This window comes from Sinocyclocheilus grahami, unplaced genomic scaffold (assembly GCF_001515645.1).
Source record: "Sinocyclocheilus grahami isolate Dianchi unplaced genomic scaffold, SAMN03320097.WGS_v1.1 scaffold494.1, whole genome shotgun sequence".
Classification (NCBI taxonomy): Eukaryota; Metazoa; Chordata; class Actinopteri; order Cypriniformes; family Cyprinidae; genus Sinocyclocheilus; species Sinocyclocheilus grahami.
Window position 1 is genome coordinate 786,587 of NW_015505673.1, and position 17,488 is coordinate 804,074.

Below are 17,488 nucleotides of genomic sequence, written 5' to 3' on the forward strand. Positions count from 1 at the left end.
TGCAAATGCATAGCACACTTACTAGCAAAGCTTTTTTCCCGCACCGATATTCAGGACCTGATTAATCACAATTCTATTATACAGTGTTTTGTGAAATAGCTTTCAATGACTTTTCCAAAACTTTCTGGGTTTATTTATTTTTCCAAAACTTTTCCAGGCCTGGAAATTGGGGTTTTAAAATTCCATGACTTTTCCAGGTTTTTCATGACCGTACAAACCCTGTACGTCTCTTTAGTGGGTTATTAAATGCGTTTATGGATTGTTCTGCTGATGAAACTGCAAAAATATCTTTCCAGAAAATTAATAGACAAAGAACTCCAGACAACATGAGCTGTGGAAAATTATAAAGGATCTAGGGACTGTATAAAACTTTTTACAGCGGAAACCATTGAAAGCTCGGCAAGTCTATCCCTCACAGCCTCGTTTTCATACCCGTCAAGGTACTGCTCTGAATAAGGTCTATAAGAACAATCAGAAGTGGCATGGCTCAAGCTGGCAGATCTCAAGGCATCCTGTGACGTGCATGACTCACTCGGTGTAGCTCAGAGAGCTGCTGATGTCTGATCAGAGCCTCTTTACTGGGGAACTGTCTCCTGCACAGCAGACAGGCCAGTTTCGACCAGTCTGTCAGTCTCTCCTCTCGCTCTCCGGCCTCCTCCTCACTGTCGGTCTCTCCACTGTAGCCTGCCACCAGACCCTGAGGAGGACTCTGCTGAGAGACAAGACCAGCAGACAGAAAAATAGGTTTTTAAAACACAGCAGTGCCAATAATAGGCCAGGTTTAACAGGGTACAACATGATAGATGCAAGTGGTGAGTGCCATGGTAAAAAATACAAGTAAAAAACAAAGCCTTATCTATGCTTTGCTTGCGTTAAAGGGGTCATATGATGCGATTTCAAGTTTTCCTTTCTCTTTGAAGTGTTACAAGCTGTTCGTGAATAGATAAGATCCCTGAAGTTGCAAAGACTAAAGTCTCAAACCCAAAGAGATATTCTTTATAAAAGTTAAGACTCTGCCACGCCCTCCTAAAACGGCTCGTTCTAACACGCCCCCACATATCTACGTCACGATGTGGGAAGATTTGCATAACGCCGCCCAAATGTTCACGCAAAGAAAGAAGGTGTAACTTTTATTCTCGCTGTAGTATTGTTGTTGCTGCCGCCATGTCGTGAAGGCGCTGTGTGTTTCGTTGTGAAAGCGAAACTACTTTGTTTGGTCTTCCAAAAGAGGACACGACGGGCATTAGCAAAGTATAACGATTTAAAAATGAAAGTTAATTGATATTTGAGGGCTGCACTGTGATGCTTAAATAGTCTTTTAATGTCATCAAATGATTCATGTTTTAAATATGCCTTACAAGATTTTTTGGTATATAAATATTGTTACACTGAATGACATTTTAGTGCCTGTTTTCTGTCAAACATGTTCAACCCAAATATTCAGATGTGTGCAGCACATTTTATGGAGGACTGTTTCCTGATCCTGGGAGAGTAGACTACAATGCCGGCTGTTCTGACTCACAGACTGTAAGTATGTTTTTTTGTATTTAAAGAATTTGCCACTGATGATTCAAACATGAGTTTTTGGGCAGTGTAGAGTAGCACTTGTTGTTTGTCATTTCTCCGATCACAAATGCAGACATGGTTTTATGTTTATAAAAACATTTTTCAGACTGATGAGCTTTGTAAAAATCGACGCGTTTCAGAAAGGCGGGGCATAGAGGAGAAACCATAATGTACAGTATGTGGAAAATAATGTGCTTTTTTAACCTTAAACCACAAACACATTTATTACACCAAATAACGTTATTTTTTAGCAACGTCATATGACCCCTTTAAACACTTTTTTGGTCTTTGTTTTATTAACAATATTTTGCCATTATTGTTGCTCTGCTTATATTTATTGCTTTGTATATAATGTTAAAAACTTAAAATATAAAAAACAAAAAGCCATAGTGTAAAAAAAAATTGTAAAGAATGTAAAGTAAGATGAAACAAAATACAAAATTAAATTAAATGACAGCGGATATAGAAAAGAATCACCCCCGTATAAAATAATCAGCCTGAATAATAATAATAATAATCTTTGCAGCCTGAAATGAAGACGGACAAAGGATCGCCTCCTTGTGTCAGTATTTTGTTGAACCAGTTTTGTTTTAATTACAGCCTTTAGTCTGTTGGGATTTGTCTACTAACTTTGCACATCTAGACTTTGCAATATTTGCACACTCTTCTTCTCAGAACTGCACAAGTTCAGTTAAATGTGATGGTGAGTGTTTGTGGACTGCAGTCTTCAAGTTATTCCACAGATTTTCAGTGGTGTTTAAGTCTGGACTCTGACGAGGCCATGCAAGACATTCGCCTTTTTCTTCTTCGACCACTGTGTGCTCAGTTTTGCTGTGTGCTTTGGGTCTTTGTCATGTTGGAAGGTAAACCTTCTTCCCATTGACCAGTGCTCCAGTCCCTGCTGCAGAGAAACACCTCATAACAGGATATCACCACCTCATGCTTTACTGGAGGAATGCTGTTATTTGGATGCTGAGCTGTATTGGATTTCCGCCAGACACATCGTTTGGTGCTGAGGCCAAATAATTCAGTTTTAGTCTCATCTGCCTCAGAATCTTTAAGGTGCATTTTGGCAAAGCTCAGTCGTGACTGCATGTGGCCTTCCTTGAGGAGTGGCATTTTTCCATACAAGCCACTTTTGTGGAGAATTTATGATATTGTTGTCACATGCACACAATGACCACTCTTTGTCATAAATTCCTGCAGCTGCTTCAGAGTCGCTGTAGGCCTCTCGGTCGCCTCTCTGAGCAGTTTCCTCCGGCTCTTTCATCCAGTTTGGGGCGACATCCTGATCCAGGGAGGGTCTGTGTTGTACCAAATACCTTCCACTTCTTAATAACAGACTTCACTGTGCTTCTAGGCATTGATAATTCCTTTGAAATGTTTTTGTCTTCATCTCCTGACTTGTGCCTGTCCACACCTTTATCCCAGAGATCTTCTGACAGTGCCTTGCCACCCATAGCTGATTGTTTGCTTCAGTTGCACTACCAAGGACTGAAATGCTGCAGGAAAGCTCTTTTCATGCTGAGCTGATCACAATGAGCACAGCTGATCACAGTTGAAAGTCAGATGGCTCTGTGTGTCATTGAGAAGATGATGAGCTACACATGATTGAGTTTACTAGTCATTTTTAGGAGGAAGGTGATCCTTTTTCTAACTCAGTGATTCTGTTTATTTTATTATTTTATTTTTTTCTGACATGTTTTTGTTATATATTTCAATTGGATGTTATAAGTTGCACTGAGTAAATACAGCTGGATAAAACAAAAACTGTGTCTGTCTTCATTTCAGGCTGTAAAGCAACAAAATTTGATTATTTAAAGGGGGCTGGTTCTTTTCTATACTCACTGTAAAACCAAAAACCATGTCATAGGGTAATAAACCTATTACCTATAAAATAGGTTAAACTTGGATGTTTGATCTGTTCCATCAGTACCTGACGTTGCTCTCTTTATGTTATTTGCTTTGCATGTTAAAAATTTAAAATATACATATAAAAAAAACAGCAAAACAAAACAAAAAAATAAAAATAATTAAGCCATATCCGAAAATCCAAAATAAATGAAAATCAAACACCATAAAATAAGGTAACAATAAAAACAAAACAAAAAGCAAAACACACTTCTCTTTCTTCTGTAAACTTGGTCTGTTGCATCAGAACCTGATGTTGCTCTGTTCAAATTCCATGCTTTGTATATGTTAAAAACTTAAAATAATAAAGACCAAAAGCCAATCAAAATAAAAAAAATAAAAACCATAATGCAGCATATCAAAACAACAAAAATATGAAACAAAATAAAACAAAAACCAAACACCATAACATAACAATGAAAACAAAACAAACAAAAAAAAAAAGTGAAAAAAAGCAAAACACACTTCTCTTTCTTCTGGATGTTTGATCTGTTCCATCAGAATCTGAGGTCTCTCCAGCAAGGCACCCTGTGAAAAAAAAACCCCATCAGACCAATGAAAAAGGTGGCATTTTAAGAGTAGGGCATCAGTCAGACGTGTAAAAACCCAACCTTCATCTCCAGGACAGCGTAGCCTGCATCAGCACTGGCAGATTCCCGCCTGTCATCGGGTCTCCCCTGTACCATCAGTCGAGCGTTTGTGCTCAGCGAGGAAGAGGAGGATCCTCGCCCATTCTCCTTCTGCCTATTCAGACTTTTGGCCCACCGCTCCATGTCTTTGGCAATCTGAAGAAACGTACAGGTACAGCAGGAAGAGATACTCAATTTAAATGACGTCCCTTCAAAAACTCACCCTCCGAGACACATCAGTACACCTGAACGTGCAAAATAATTCACAAACAGCGAGTCTTTCTGATTTCTGCCACAGTCTGAGGGTGTACCTGCTGTGCGGTCTTATTCTTGGGCTTGTCCTTCTTGTCCTTGCTGCTGTTGGGAGCACCTGTAGGGTCAGAGGTCGCTCCTGTGGCGTCATCGGACGACTGTGACGAGGCAGGAACATACGTGTGTCTTTCCCCATCCCAGTACATGTACTGCTGTGTATGGGGATTAAAGTAGTACTAGAAGAACATCACAAAAACAAACAGCGACATTATCAGTATCAGTATGCTTGTATAAGAAGCTGTAATTAGCTGCTCATTTAAGTCACTGTCCGGCAGGCTTTAGCTCCAACCCCAATTAAACACACCTTAACCAGCTATTCAAGGTCTTCGGGATTACCAGAAACTTCCAAGCAAATACGTCAAAACCAATCAAAGACTCCTGAGCAAGCTATTTAAGGTCTTCAGAGTTACAAAACTCCTCAGCACAGTGGTCCTTCAGAGCTGGATTTGAGAGACCTCGAGTTAAATCCTACTCCTGAAGGGTCAGTGTCCAGCAGAATTCAGCTCCAACACACCTGCCTGGAAGTTTCTGCTAATCCCGAAGACATTGACTGATTCAGGCAAAGTCATTAGATGGCAAGCCTGCGAGCCAAAAAAAGCATAACGGCTAATGCTAATGCTGTGGCTTTGGAGGTGTGGAGGGAAGGATTCCAGAGGCCGATTTTTTGAATGGATGTCAATGGAGGAGAGGCTTCACTACGCTGAATAAACAGCTTTTGTGAGCAAATAGCCATAAGATTAAGCCATATGCGAAAATACTAAATAAATGAAAATCAAACACCATAAAATAAGGTAACAATAAAAACAAAACAAAAAGCAAAAACATGCTTCGAGCAAATAGCTTATCATTTCACAAATCAAAATTTTTTTAAGAGAAGGCAGAGTAGGGAATGTCACCACAGGTAGGACTCATTTACGGCATTATTACCAGCAAATATGTGTCGCATTACTATTTAATAATAGATGTTGTGTAATATTGTGTCTAACATATACATTTTTTCTTTCTCTGGTTTTCAGGTTTTACCTGAAATTTGACTTGAATTGTAATGACTGACTGCCATGTGCCCTATGTTGATATAACCAGTGCTTGAAGTGGAACCAAATGGCGCTTTTCCACTGCATGGTACGGCTTGGTACGGTTCACTTTTGGGGGGGTTTTCCACTGGGTACAGTACCTGGTACTTTTTTTAGTACCACCTCGGTTGGGGTTCCAAGTGAACCGTACCATTGCCAAAATGTGACGTGTAAACTCTGCTGATCACGGATTGGCCGGAGAGAATCGTCACTACCTGCGTCACTGAACTGCGACACAAACACAACAGAACCGCAAGATTTAAATCAGCACAGCCAGCGAAGGATCGAACACAACTGTTTTGAACACTTTTTAACAACCAAAAAGTTTTGTTGTCTGTTGCGGAAGAACAGACGTTCCTCTCGTTGATAGCAGAGGAGCGGATCCAGCGAGAGCTTGATGGGGCGACGCGGAATGAAAAAGTTTTTTTGCAGTTTGGAGTTTGCAGTGGCAGAGGTGGCACAACTATAACGACATGTGAATAATCCCGCCCACTCTAAAGCGGTACTGAGCTGCAGTGGAAACGCAAACCAAGCCGAACCGTGCCGTACTGAGCCGTGCCGAGCAGAGTTGTACCACGCAGTGGAAAAGCGCCAAAAGAAGTGCCGGTACTCACCCCCAAACCCCTCTCATTTATTTATTTATATTAAATAAATAAGTTCTTCTTAATAATTCACAATCTATTTATACTCCCACAAGCAATCAATCAATAATTAGATAAAAGTTTTCAATACAAATTAGCACAAGTCAAGCTGCGATACCAAACAGGGCCACAGGGAGACGCCAAAGACCACTAAATCGCCTGGCTTTACTACTATACGGATCCATTCAGAATCGCTAAATCTCTGACCACCGCATATTCAGCATTCATTATAAAACACTCTTGATTGAAGCCAACTACACGCTGAAAATAATAATTTTACTGACATCTGGACGTAAGTCCCTATTCTATCCGCAATCGTCGATGAAATCGGCCGTGTTTTCTCTGCATTAGTGCTGTTTTGAACTTACTGTTTGAATTTGTTTACTGGATCCTTGGACTTTCCAGGAGTTTACTGGTTTAAAATGATGCGATCGCAAAAGCCTGCTTCTTTTCATTTTAAGATATTATTTTCGTTATAAAGTACTTACTCAAATTTGTAAATAATAATGAATTATTATTCCACTACTCTGCGCGCCTCCCCTGACAAGCTCTCGCGCCTCACACACTGCGCTCGCATTCATTCACGTGATTGGTCGAGATGAGAGGTGATCCCGCCTGGGTAGTGTGATTTATATAGTGTCCTTTCTAATCATATAATCACCCAGACCCTGATGCTTTTACTCTGAGTACCGGCAACATGTCAGAAGTGCCGGTACGCACAAAAAAGTGCAGGTACTCTAAAGGCTAAAATATAAAAGTGCCGGTACTGCGTACCAGCCCACTTCAAGCACTGGATATAATGCATTTTAATGAATAAAGGACATGAATAATTTTAAATTGTATGTTGTTTAATGAAAATAAAATTATGTTCTTTCTATGACTTACAAGTTTCAAGATATAAAGTTGAAATGTAATTACTTGTAATTGCTGCGTATGATGATGATATAACACCTTTTAAGGGGGAGGTCGAATGCTTTTCCATGCTTTCTCACTTCAGTCTCAAAAAACAAGTTGGACGTATGAAGGAGTATTTCTGTGCCAAATACACTCCTTCAGGGTTCATATAAGTTTTGGAAAGTTTTTTCAAAAATGGCCTTGTATGACTTCATAAAGGGCGGGATTTCTTGAATGGGCACACATCAACCAGAGCCAGAGCACACACATCAATGTGCTTCATTCATTCAGTCTTACACAAATATAATTTTACCCAAGTTATATACATATATACATGACACGACAGCATTATTATCCGTTCTATTTCTTGTTTCAGTTGGCATTGCACTGCACTTCTCACATGAACACATGAACACACGGGCAAATACAGAAAAATATTCTATGGCTTCAAGATTTGCTGATTGGCTGAGGTGCCTCACGTGATCCAAGTCAGCTGTTACGCTTTTTCCAGTGATAAGTAGCACAGACCCTCGCTTCTCCCAATAATAAGACAATCTCTGGTTCAGGTGTGTTCAACTCTTGTGTAAGGGTTGGAGATGAACGCTGAAGGACAGTGGCCTTCCAGAGCCAGATTTGAGTAACCCTGCATTAACTCTTCTGGTGGCGTGATGCCTTCATTACCTGTGAATTTGGGTCGTAGTAGAGGCCTGTAAGAGAGTCATAGTAATAGCCAGAGCTCTCATCGTACTGGTACGTGGAGACGTCAGGATCCGCTGCAGGAAAGAGGAAATACAACTGCACCTCAATTCATATGGGAAAAAATATGGAGGAATTGCACCTCATTCATATGAAACTGAACATGCACAGGAATCATTAGGTCAGCTAAAATAACTATAAAATCAGTGTCAAGAAAAAGAGTGTGAACCCATTGGAATTGGCTTTCTGCATTAATTGGTCATGAACTATCATGTGATTTTCATGCTTTGAGCATGGTGTGCTTACGGTACTGCTGGCACTCCAGAGCGGTTCCAGGTGTAGCAGGCTGGTTCAGGGTAGCAGGCTGAGGTTTCCCGATGATTTCCACCGGGGCCTTTGAACAGACACACGCACAGACAGTGTAAAGATAGACAATTAGGGCTTCAGAAAAGCACAAAATGATTCACGGAGAACTTTAACAGCAACACAGTAAATCACCTTATGAATGAGCAGGAAAAACAGAACTCTACCTGACTGGCCTGTTTGAAGGTTGTCGTGGCGACAAGCTGAGTCTGGGATGCCAATATGGAGGTAGCACCTGCTTCTCCTGTGATCAAATACACACTCACACTTACTCCAATGCAAGACTTGTGGCTGACAGCAGATGTAAGCAAGCTGTGATTATACCTGTAGACTCTCTTCCTCCTCCAGGAGCACCTAATGTTGTGTAGCTAGTCAGTACAGCAGGCACTGGCTCTTTAAAGGCTTGCGCCTCTGCACTGACAACCTGCAAGGCCCCCTGCCCAAACAAAGATGCTGCTGCTGCCCCCTGCTGGTGCACACTAATATCACTGCTCTGAGCCGCTGCAGAGAACTGGGCCGTCTGGAACAATAACCACATATTTGAAAGCATGTGTTGAAGCAGGAGTTCATATCTCAACATTGAGTGTTAGACAATATGTTCGGCAAAAGTCTGAAGCTGAAATCTGTTAGAGGTTCATTTGTTATAAAAAAAAAAATCTATCTAAAAACAGACTAATTTAAGATTTTTTTTAATCAATATATGTAATGTTGACAGTAGTAACGCACCGAAATTACAGCAACCAAAATTTTTTGGCCAAAACTGATTTTTTTGGTTTTGCCAACTGTTTTGTTGGGCCAAAATCATTGACCAGAATGCTGATGATTAATTAGTGCTTCTCTGATGTTGCATTAGTATCCATTTCATGCACACAACTTGGATAAACAAGAACAGGTAAACATGTCAGCAGTGTGGACACTAGGTCTGAGCTGAAAAGACATTCATTTTGATGAACTGTGATATTATAATCTATGCTGATTTCAGCTGATGAAACAATAAGCTAATAATAAGCAAAATAAGCTGTCAATTCTGTCAATTTTCGAATGTAATTCAAACAGTAAATGTCTCTAATGTGTTTTATGTAATCGCTCAATGTATCATCAACCGAGAAAGACATCCATGAAACATTGAACAATGCATGTTCATTCAACAGCTTACAGTTAATTATTTCCTACATATGAGTCTTTATGTTGTTAATCAAGCCTAGTTTGCCTGTGCTGTGTGTACCTGAGTGACGGCCCACTGAGCTGCAGCTATAGCTGTACTCGCTACTGTCGCCACACTCACCCGATTGCCATCTGTCAGAAAAACATCACTGAGAGACAGAGAGAGAAGTCATAAAAAGTTCTGTAAACATTTTCTCACATGTGTGGCTTAGCAGCATTCTCCTTTTCCTATTACACAACTATGAGGTCAGCGTAATGCTGCAGGATCAGTATAAGAACAGCATGAACTCGTACCGTTTGGAGCCCTTGGCAAACTCCACAGAGATGAGCTTTCCATCGATAGAGAGAGGAGGCTGCAGGGAATGGAGGATCTGAAGCAGCTGTGACGCCTCCTGAAACACACACACAATGTAATACCTGTTTGTGTTAGTCTTACACATGTTTTGTAGCCGTGATACAGCCCTAACAGAAGAAGCAGATGCCATTTACAAGTACTGCCGTTGTCTTACCACAATAGTAGTGAGCTGCAGGAAAGCAAACCCTCGGTTGAGCTGTGTCTGTTTGTCTTTGATGAGCCGTACATTTGAAGGTGAGAGAGTAGCAAACGGGGCCAGAGCTGACAAAATGGCCTCCAGCGTCGTATGGGGTCCCAGATTCCTCAGTATCAGAGCTGAAGAGGGAATAGATTTGAATGAAGTGTCTTACGCCAGAATGAAAGTCCATCCAAGATGTAGGGGACTTTTTCTCTTCAGTAGAACAGTAAAAGAAGAAGATTTTTACTGGAAACTGTGGTCCTTTGTGATTTATAAAATGAAAGTCAATGGCTACAGTCACTTTGAGAGTCAAAAAATACATACGAGTCAACACTAAATTAATACCCGTGGCTTCTGACGATCTTATAAAAGCGAAACGATCTGTGCAAGAAACTGAACATTATTTACAACTGTAATCCAGAGCCTCAGGCAACAGGGAAATACGAGTCTTTTTCTGCGAACTGGTTCTTTCAGTTCAAAAAAACTGATTCACCAGTTCACTTACATAATCACGCAATGATGGCACATATACCCAAAGCACCCAATAATGATGTGTCATGCAAATGTTTTGCATGTCTAATGCAAAAACCAGCATCATAGTATCATACGCGCTGGTATTTTGGCTCATTTCAAGTCGGAGTGACTGTCTGAAAGTGAGTTTTGATTGAGTAACTTGTAGATCTGTGCTGCTCAAGCCACAAACGCTTTCAGAAGTTTCAGTCCGATTGGGTAAACTGGCACAAATAGTTCACCAAAAAGAAAAGGCTCAAAAGAATGATTCATTCACAAACCGAACATCACTCCGGACCGTTTGCCTGAGGCTCTGGATTACAGGTAATAATGCTGTAAATAATGTTCTTGCACAGACCGATCATTTCACTTCATAAGACCTCAATATATCGTCAGGAGCCACAGGTACTAATTCTGCGTTGCCTGATACACCATCATGAAAAAAAAAATCTTCTTTACTGTTCTACTGAACCCCTGACAAGCTCTCGCGCCTCACACACTGCGCTCGCATTCATTCACGTGATTGGTCGAGATGAGAGGTGATCCCGCCTGGGTAGTGTGATTTATATAGTGTCCTTTCTAATCATATAATCACCCAGACCCTGATGCTTTTACTCTGAGTACCGGCAACATGTCAGAAGTGCCGGTACGCACAAAAAAGTGCAGGTACTCTAAAGGCTAAAATATAAAAGTGCCGGTACTGCGTACCAGCCCACTTCAAGCACTGGATATAATGCATTTTAATGAATAAAGGACATGAATAATTTTAAATTGTATGTTGTTTAATGAAAATAAAATTATGTTCTTTCTATGACTTACAAGTTTCAAGATATAAAGTTGAAATGTAATTACTTGTAATTGCTGCGTATGATGATGATATAACACCTTTTAAGGGGGAGGTCGAATGCTTTTCCATGCTTTCTCACTTCAGTCTCAAAAAACAAGTTGGACGTATGAAGGAGTATTTCTGTGCCAAATACACTCCTTCAGGGTTCATATAAGTTTTGGAAAGTTTTTTCAAAAATGGCCTTGTATGACTTCATAAAGGGCGGGATTTCTTGAATGGGCACACATCAACCAGAGCCAGAGCACACACATCAATGTGCTTCATTCATTCAGTCTTACACAAATATAATTTTACCCAAGTTATATACATGAATGCATTTCACGACAGCATTATTATCCGTTCTATTTCTTGTTTCAGTTGGCATTGCACTGCACTTCTCACATGAACACATTCTAAAACGGGCAAATACAGAAAAATATTCTATGGCTTCAAGATTTGCTGATTGGCTGAGGTGCCTCACGTGATCCAAGTCAGCTGTTACGCTTTTTCCAGTGATAAGTAGCACAGACCCTCGCTTCTCCCAATAATAAGACAATCTCTGGTTCAGGTGTGTTCAACTCTTGTGTAAGGGTTGGAGATGAACGCTGAAGGACAGTGGCCTTCCAGAGCCAGATTTGAGTAACCCTGCATTAACTCTTCTGGTGGCGTGATGCCTTCATTACCTGTGAATTTGGGTCGTAGTAGAGGCCTGTAAGAGAGTCATAGTAATAGCCAGAGCTCTCATCGTACTGGTACGTGGAGACGTCAGGATCCGCTGCAGGAAAGAGGAAATACAACTGCACCTCAATTCATATGGGAAAAAATATGGAGGAATTGCACCTCATTCATATGAAACTGAACATGCACAGGAATCATTAGGTCAGCTAAAATAACTATAAAATCAGTGTCAAGAAAAAGAGTGTGAACCCATTGGAATTGGCTTTCTGCATTAATTGGTCATGAACTATCATGTGATTTTCATGCTTTGAGCATGGTGTGCTTACGGTACTGCTGGCACTCCAGAGCGGTTCCAGGTGTAGCAGGCTGGTTCAGGGTAGCAGGCTGAGGTTTCCCGATGATTTCCACCGGGGCCTTTGAACAGACACACGCACAGACAGTGTAAAGATAGACAATTAGGGCTTCAGAAAAGCACAAAATGATTCACGGAGAACTTTAACAGCAACACAGTAAATCACCTTATGAATGAGCAGGAAAAACAGAACTCTACCTGACTGGCCTGTTTGAAGGTTGTCGTGGCGACAAGCTGAGTCTGGGATGCCAATATGGAGGTAGCACCTGCTTCTCCTGTGATCAAATACACACTCACACTTACTCCAATGCAAGACTTGTGGCTGACAGCAGATGTAAGCAAGCTGTGATTATACCTGTAGACTCTCTTCCTCCTCCAGGAGCACCTAATGTTGTGTAGCTAGTCAGTACAGCAGGCACTGGCTCTTTAAAGGCTTGCGCCTCTGCACTGACAACCTGCAAGGCCCCCTGCCCAAACAAAGATGCTGCTGCTGCCCCCTGCTGGTGCACACTAATATCACTGCTCTGAGCCGCTGCAGAGAACTGGGCCGTCTGGAACAATAACCACATATTTGAAAGCATGTGTTGAAGCAGGAGTTCATATCTCAACATTGAGTGTTAGACAATATGTTCGGCAAAAGTCTGAAGCTGAAATCTGTTAGAGGTTCATTTGTTATAAAAAAAAAAATCTATCTAAAAACAGACTAATTTAAGATTTTTTTTAATCAATATATGTAATGTTGACAGTAGTAACGCACCGAAATTACAGCAACCAAAATTTTTTGGCCAAAACTGATTTTTTTGGTTTTGCCAACTGTTTTGTTGGGCCAAAATCATTGACCAGAATGCTGATGATTAATTAGTGCTTCTCTGATGTTGCATTAGTATCCATTTCATGCACACAACTTGGATAAACAAGAACAGGTAAACATGTCAGCAGTGTGGACACTAGGTCTGAGCTGAAAAGACATTCATTTTGATGAACTGTGATATTATAATCTATGCTGATTTCAGCTGATGAAACAATAAGCTAATAATAAGCAAAATAAGCTGTCAATTCTGTCAATTTTCGAATGTAATTCAAACAGTAAATGTCTCTAATGTGTTTTATGTAATCGCTCAATGTATCATCAACCGAGAAAGACATCCATGAAACATTGAACAATGCATGTTCATTCAACAGCTTACAGTTAATTATTTCCTACATATGAGTCTTTATGTTGTTAATCAAGCCTAGTTTGCCTGTGCTGTGTGTACCTGAGTGACGGCCCACTGAGCTGCAGCTATAGCTGTACTCGCTACTGTCGCCACACTCACCCGATTGCCATCTGTCAGAAAAACATCACTGAGAGACAGAGAGAGAAGTCATAAAAAGTTCTGTAAACATTTTCTCACATGTGTGGCTTAGCAGCATTCTCCTTTTCCTATTACACAACTATGAGGTCAGCGTAATGCTGCAGGATCAGTATAAGAACAGCATGAACTCGTACCGTTTGGAGCCCTTGGCAAACTCCACAGAGATGAGCTTTCCATCGATAGAGAGAGGAGGCTGCAGGGAATGGAGGATCTGAAGCAGCTGTGACGCCTCCTGAAACACACACACAATGTAATACCTGTTTGTGTTAGTCTTACACATGTTTTGTAGCCGTGATACAGCCCTAACAGAAGAAGCAGATGCCATTTACAAGTACTGCCGTTGTCTTACCACAATAGTAGTGAGCTGCAGGAAAGCAAACCCTCGGTTGAGCTGTGTCTGTTTGTCTTTGATGAGCCGTACATTTGAAGGTGAGAGAGTAGCAAACGGGGCCAGAGCTGACAAAATGGCCTCCAGCGTCGTATGGGGTCCCAGATTCCTCAGTATCAGAGCTGAAGAGGGAATAGATTTGAATGAAGTGTCTTACGCCAGAATGAAAGTCCATCCAAGATGTAGGGGACTTTTTCTCTTCAGTAGAACAGTAAAAGAAGAAGATTTTTACTGGAAACTGTGGTCCTTTGTGATTTATAAAATGAAAGTCAATGGCTACAGTCACTTTGAGAGTCAAAAAATACATACGAGTCAACACTAAATTAATACCCGTGGCTTCTGACGATCTTATAAAAGCGAAACGATCTGTGCAAGAAACTGAACATTATTTACAACTGTAATCCAGAGCCTCAGGCAACAGGGAAATACGAGTCTTTTTCTGCGAACTGGTTCTTTCAGTTCAAAAAAACTGATTCACCAGTTCACTTACATAATCACGCAATGATGGCACATATACCCAAAGCACCCAATAATGATGTGTCATGCAAATGTTTTGCATGTCTAATGCAAAAACCAGCATCATAGTATCATACGCGCTGGTATTTTGGCTCATTTCAAGTCGGAGTGACTGTCTGAAAGTGAGTTTTGATTGAGTAACTTGTAGATCTGTGCTGCTCAAGCCACAAACGCTTTCAGAAGTTTCAGTCCGATTGGGTAAACTGGCACAAATAGTTCACCAAAAAGAAAAGGCTCAAAAGAATGATTCATTCACAAACCGAACATCACTCCGGACCGTTTGCCTGAGGCTCTGGATTACAGGTAATAATGCTGTAAATAATGTTCTTGCACAGACCGATCATTTCACTTCATAAGACCTCAATATATCGTCAGGAGCCACAGGTACTAATTCTGCGTTGCCTGATACACCATCATGAAAAAAAAAATCTTCTTTACTGTTCTACTGAAGAAAAAAAGTCATCTACATCTTGGATGGCCAGAGGAAAAGTAAATTAGCAGCAAATTTTAATTTTTGGGTGAACTATGCCTTTAGACGCGTGTATGACTTACTGTCATTGGCCATCTCCGCAGCCTGAGATGAGGAACTTAAGCTGAGAAGTGGAGCTGCTGTCTGGTATATGGCAGGAAGGGGCAGTAAACCCTGAGCTGAGTCCTTTAACTGCCCCAGAGGTAAACTCTTTGGCACCAGAGGCAGTTTCAACTCAGCCTCTGAAATAAAGAGCCATATGCACAAGGATTTACATTTATATTCATGTTTTGACCATGCCGTCACAAATAACTGCAACAAATTCCTTTGAATTCACACCTGATTTGGGAACTGTACATTTGAAACACTTTTCTCTTCGTTTGAAGTTCTGCACTCCACACTGTGAATCAAAACAGATGTTTGGGAAGAAACAAAAGAGAACATTTTGTTTACTAAAAGGGAAAGTTCACACAAAATGAAAATTCTGTCATCATTTATTCACCCTTATGTCACTCCTAACTCATAGTTTTTTTTATCTTTTAAACAAAATTCATGATATTTTAATAAAGATCAATAAAGATGTAGATATTTTCTTGTCCCTCCATTTGAACTCAATTCCATCAAAACTTTGATGCTTCAAAAAGTTTATAAAGACATCGTAAAAGTAATGCATATGAATCAAGCAGATTAATCCAAGTCTTTTGAAGAGACACAATCACTTTGGTTTTCACATATAAACGCTGATCAATGCATCAAAAACTGCACCATTACTTTTTTTCACTTGGTCTATTATTATGGCATCATCAATATAACTGTAATATTTAATTTTGTAAATACAATAAACAGCTGAGCTCTATGAATATGCATTGATTAATGTTTATATGTGAATAAAAGCCTAAATCAAATTTGTTCAATCATCAGATGCAATCTGAAAGTGTCTCTTCAAAAGACTCGGATTAAACTGCTCAATTAATATTTTATAATGTCTTTATGAACTTTTGGAAAGTTTAGGGACAGAAGTCTCTCAGGTTTCAATAAAAATATCTTAATTTGTATTTCGAAGATGAACAAAAGTCTTATGGGTTTGGAACAACATGGCGGTAAATAATGACAGAATTGAGAGAACATTTTGTTTACTAAAAGGGAAGTTTTTTATCTTTTAAGCAAAATTCAAGATATTTTAATAAAGATCAATAAATATGTAGATATTTTCTTGTCCCTCCATTTGAACTCAATTCCATCAAAACTTTGATGCTTCAAAAAGTTTATAAAGACATCGTAAAAGTAATGCATATGAATCAAGCAGATTAATCCAAGTCTTTTGAAGAGACACAATCACTTTGGTTTTCACATGTAAACGCTGATCAATGCATCAAAAACTGCACCATTACTTTTTTTCACTTGGTCTATTATTATGGCATCATCAATATAACTGTAATATTTAATTTTGTAAATACAATAAACAGCTGAGCTCTATGAATATGCATTGATTAATGTTTATATGTGAATAAAAGCCTAAATCAAATTTGTTCAATCATCAGATGCAATCTGAAAGTGTCTCTTCAAAAGACTCGGATTAAACTGCTCAATTAATATTTTATAATGTCTTTATGAACTTTTGGAAAGTTTAGGGACAGAAGTCTCTCAGGTTTCAATAAAAATATCTTAATTTGTATTTCGAAGATGAACAAAAGTCTTATGGGTTTGGAACAACATGGCGGTAAATAATGACAGAATTTTCATTTTTAAATGAACTAACCTTTTAAAGGCACACTTATTCAACAACCAATTAAACTGAAATAAAGACCATTATGAATGTTACCTTATTGCAGAGCCAGTCTTCATTAGCACGGGGCTTTGGGTCACTGTAGTGCATAGATACTCGCTGTCCCAATATAGTGAGCACTCTCTGAAAGTGAGACACAGAGGAAGAGAGGGGACAAAAGAATAAAAGAGGGTAAATATCATTTTCAGGGTGGAATTGGCACACTTGAGACCTCATCTCACACAAGAGAGGAGAAGACTGGATAAAAGAGAGAGAGGAAGACAGATATCACCATCAGCTCGAGAGGACTCAGAAAGACGCGCCGGCCTGCGTGTGAGAGAGTGTGTGCAGACACCCTCTCCGGCCAGAAGCCTCAACCTCCCCCATTCAGGGGAACACAAACATGTCAAGCTCACTCCTGCCCACCCTGAAACCCACATTAAGCCACAAATAAAACATCCAGACAGACGTTTCACAAAAGCAAACTCATACAGCGATGACAGGACATGGAGAATAAAGACCTGAGTGTATTATTGAACCTGAGCCAGAATTAAATCCTTCAGGATCTCAATGCTTAAAAATAAACACTAACAAATCCCCTCATTAGAGCTGTACTTCAAACTGGCATTAAATGGATAATTCACCCAAAAATGGAAAACTGCTGTTAATGTACTCACCCTCTGTCCATCTAAGATGTAGGTGACTTTTTTCTTCAGTAGAACAGAAAAGAAGGTTTTAGCTGAAATCACTAAAAAGAACGAGTTCAGAAGAATGATTTGTTCGTGAACCAAACATCACTCTGCACAGTTTGCCTGAGGCTCTGGATTACAGATAATAATGTTGTAAA

The 17,488-nt window shown here is 39.9% G+C and overlaps 1 protein-coding gene across 1 annotated transcript; it reads right to left on the reverse strand.

Annotated features, from left to right (window-relative positions):
• Positions 1-242: 242 nt before the first annotated feature.
• LOC107554209 (RNA-binding protein 10-like) lies at positions 243-17,482 on the reverse strand. The gene is made up of 22 exons (XM_016236648.1): positions 16,699-17,482; positions 15,216-15,276; positions 14,960-15,118; positions 13,853-14,013; positions 13,638-13,735; positions 13,405-13,492; positions 12,504-12,699; positions 12,347-12,423; positions 12,123-12,210; positions 11,802-11,893; positions 11,621-11,738; positions 9,759-9,919; positions 9,544-9,641; positions 9,311-9,398; positions 8,410-8,605; positions 8,253-8,329; positions 8,029-8,116; positions 7,708-7,799; positions 4,418-4,594; positions 4,089-4,262; positions 3,943-4,005; positions 243-712 (listed from the first exon to the last, which is right to left on the reverse strand). The coding sequence occupies exons 1-22, from the start codon at positions 16,876-16,878 to the stop codon at positions 503-505; spliced, it is 2,742 nt and encodes a 913-aa protein (XP_016092134.1). The 5' UTR covers positions 16,879-17,482; the 3' UTR covers positions 243-502.
• Positions 17,483-17,488: the final 6 nt, after the last annotated feature.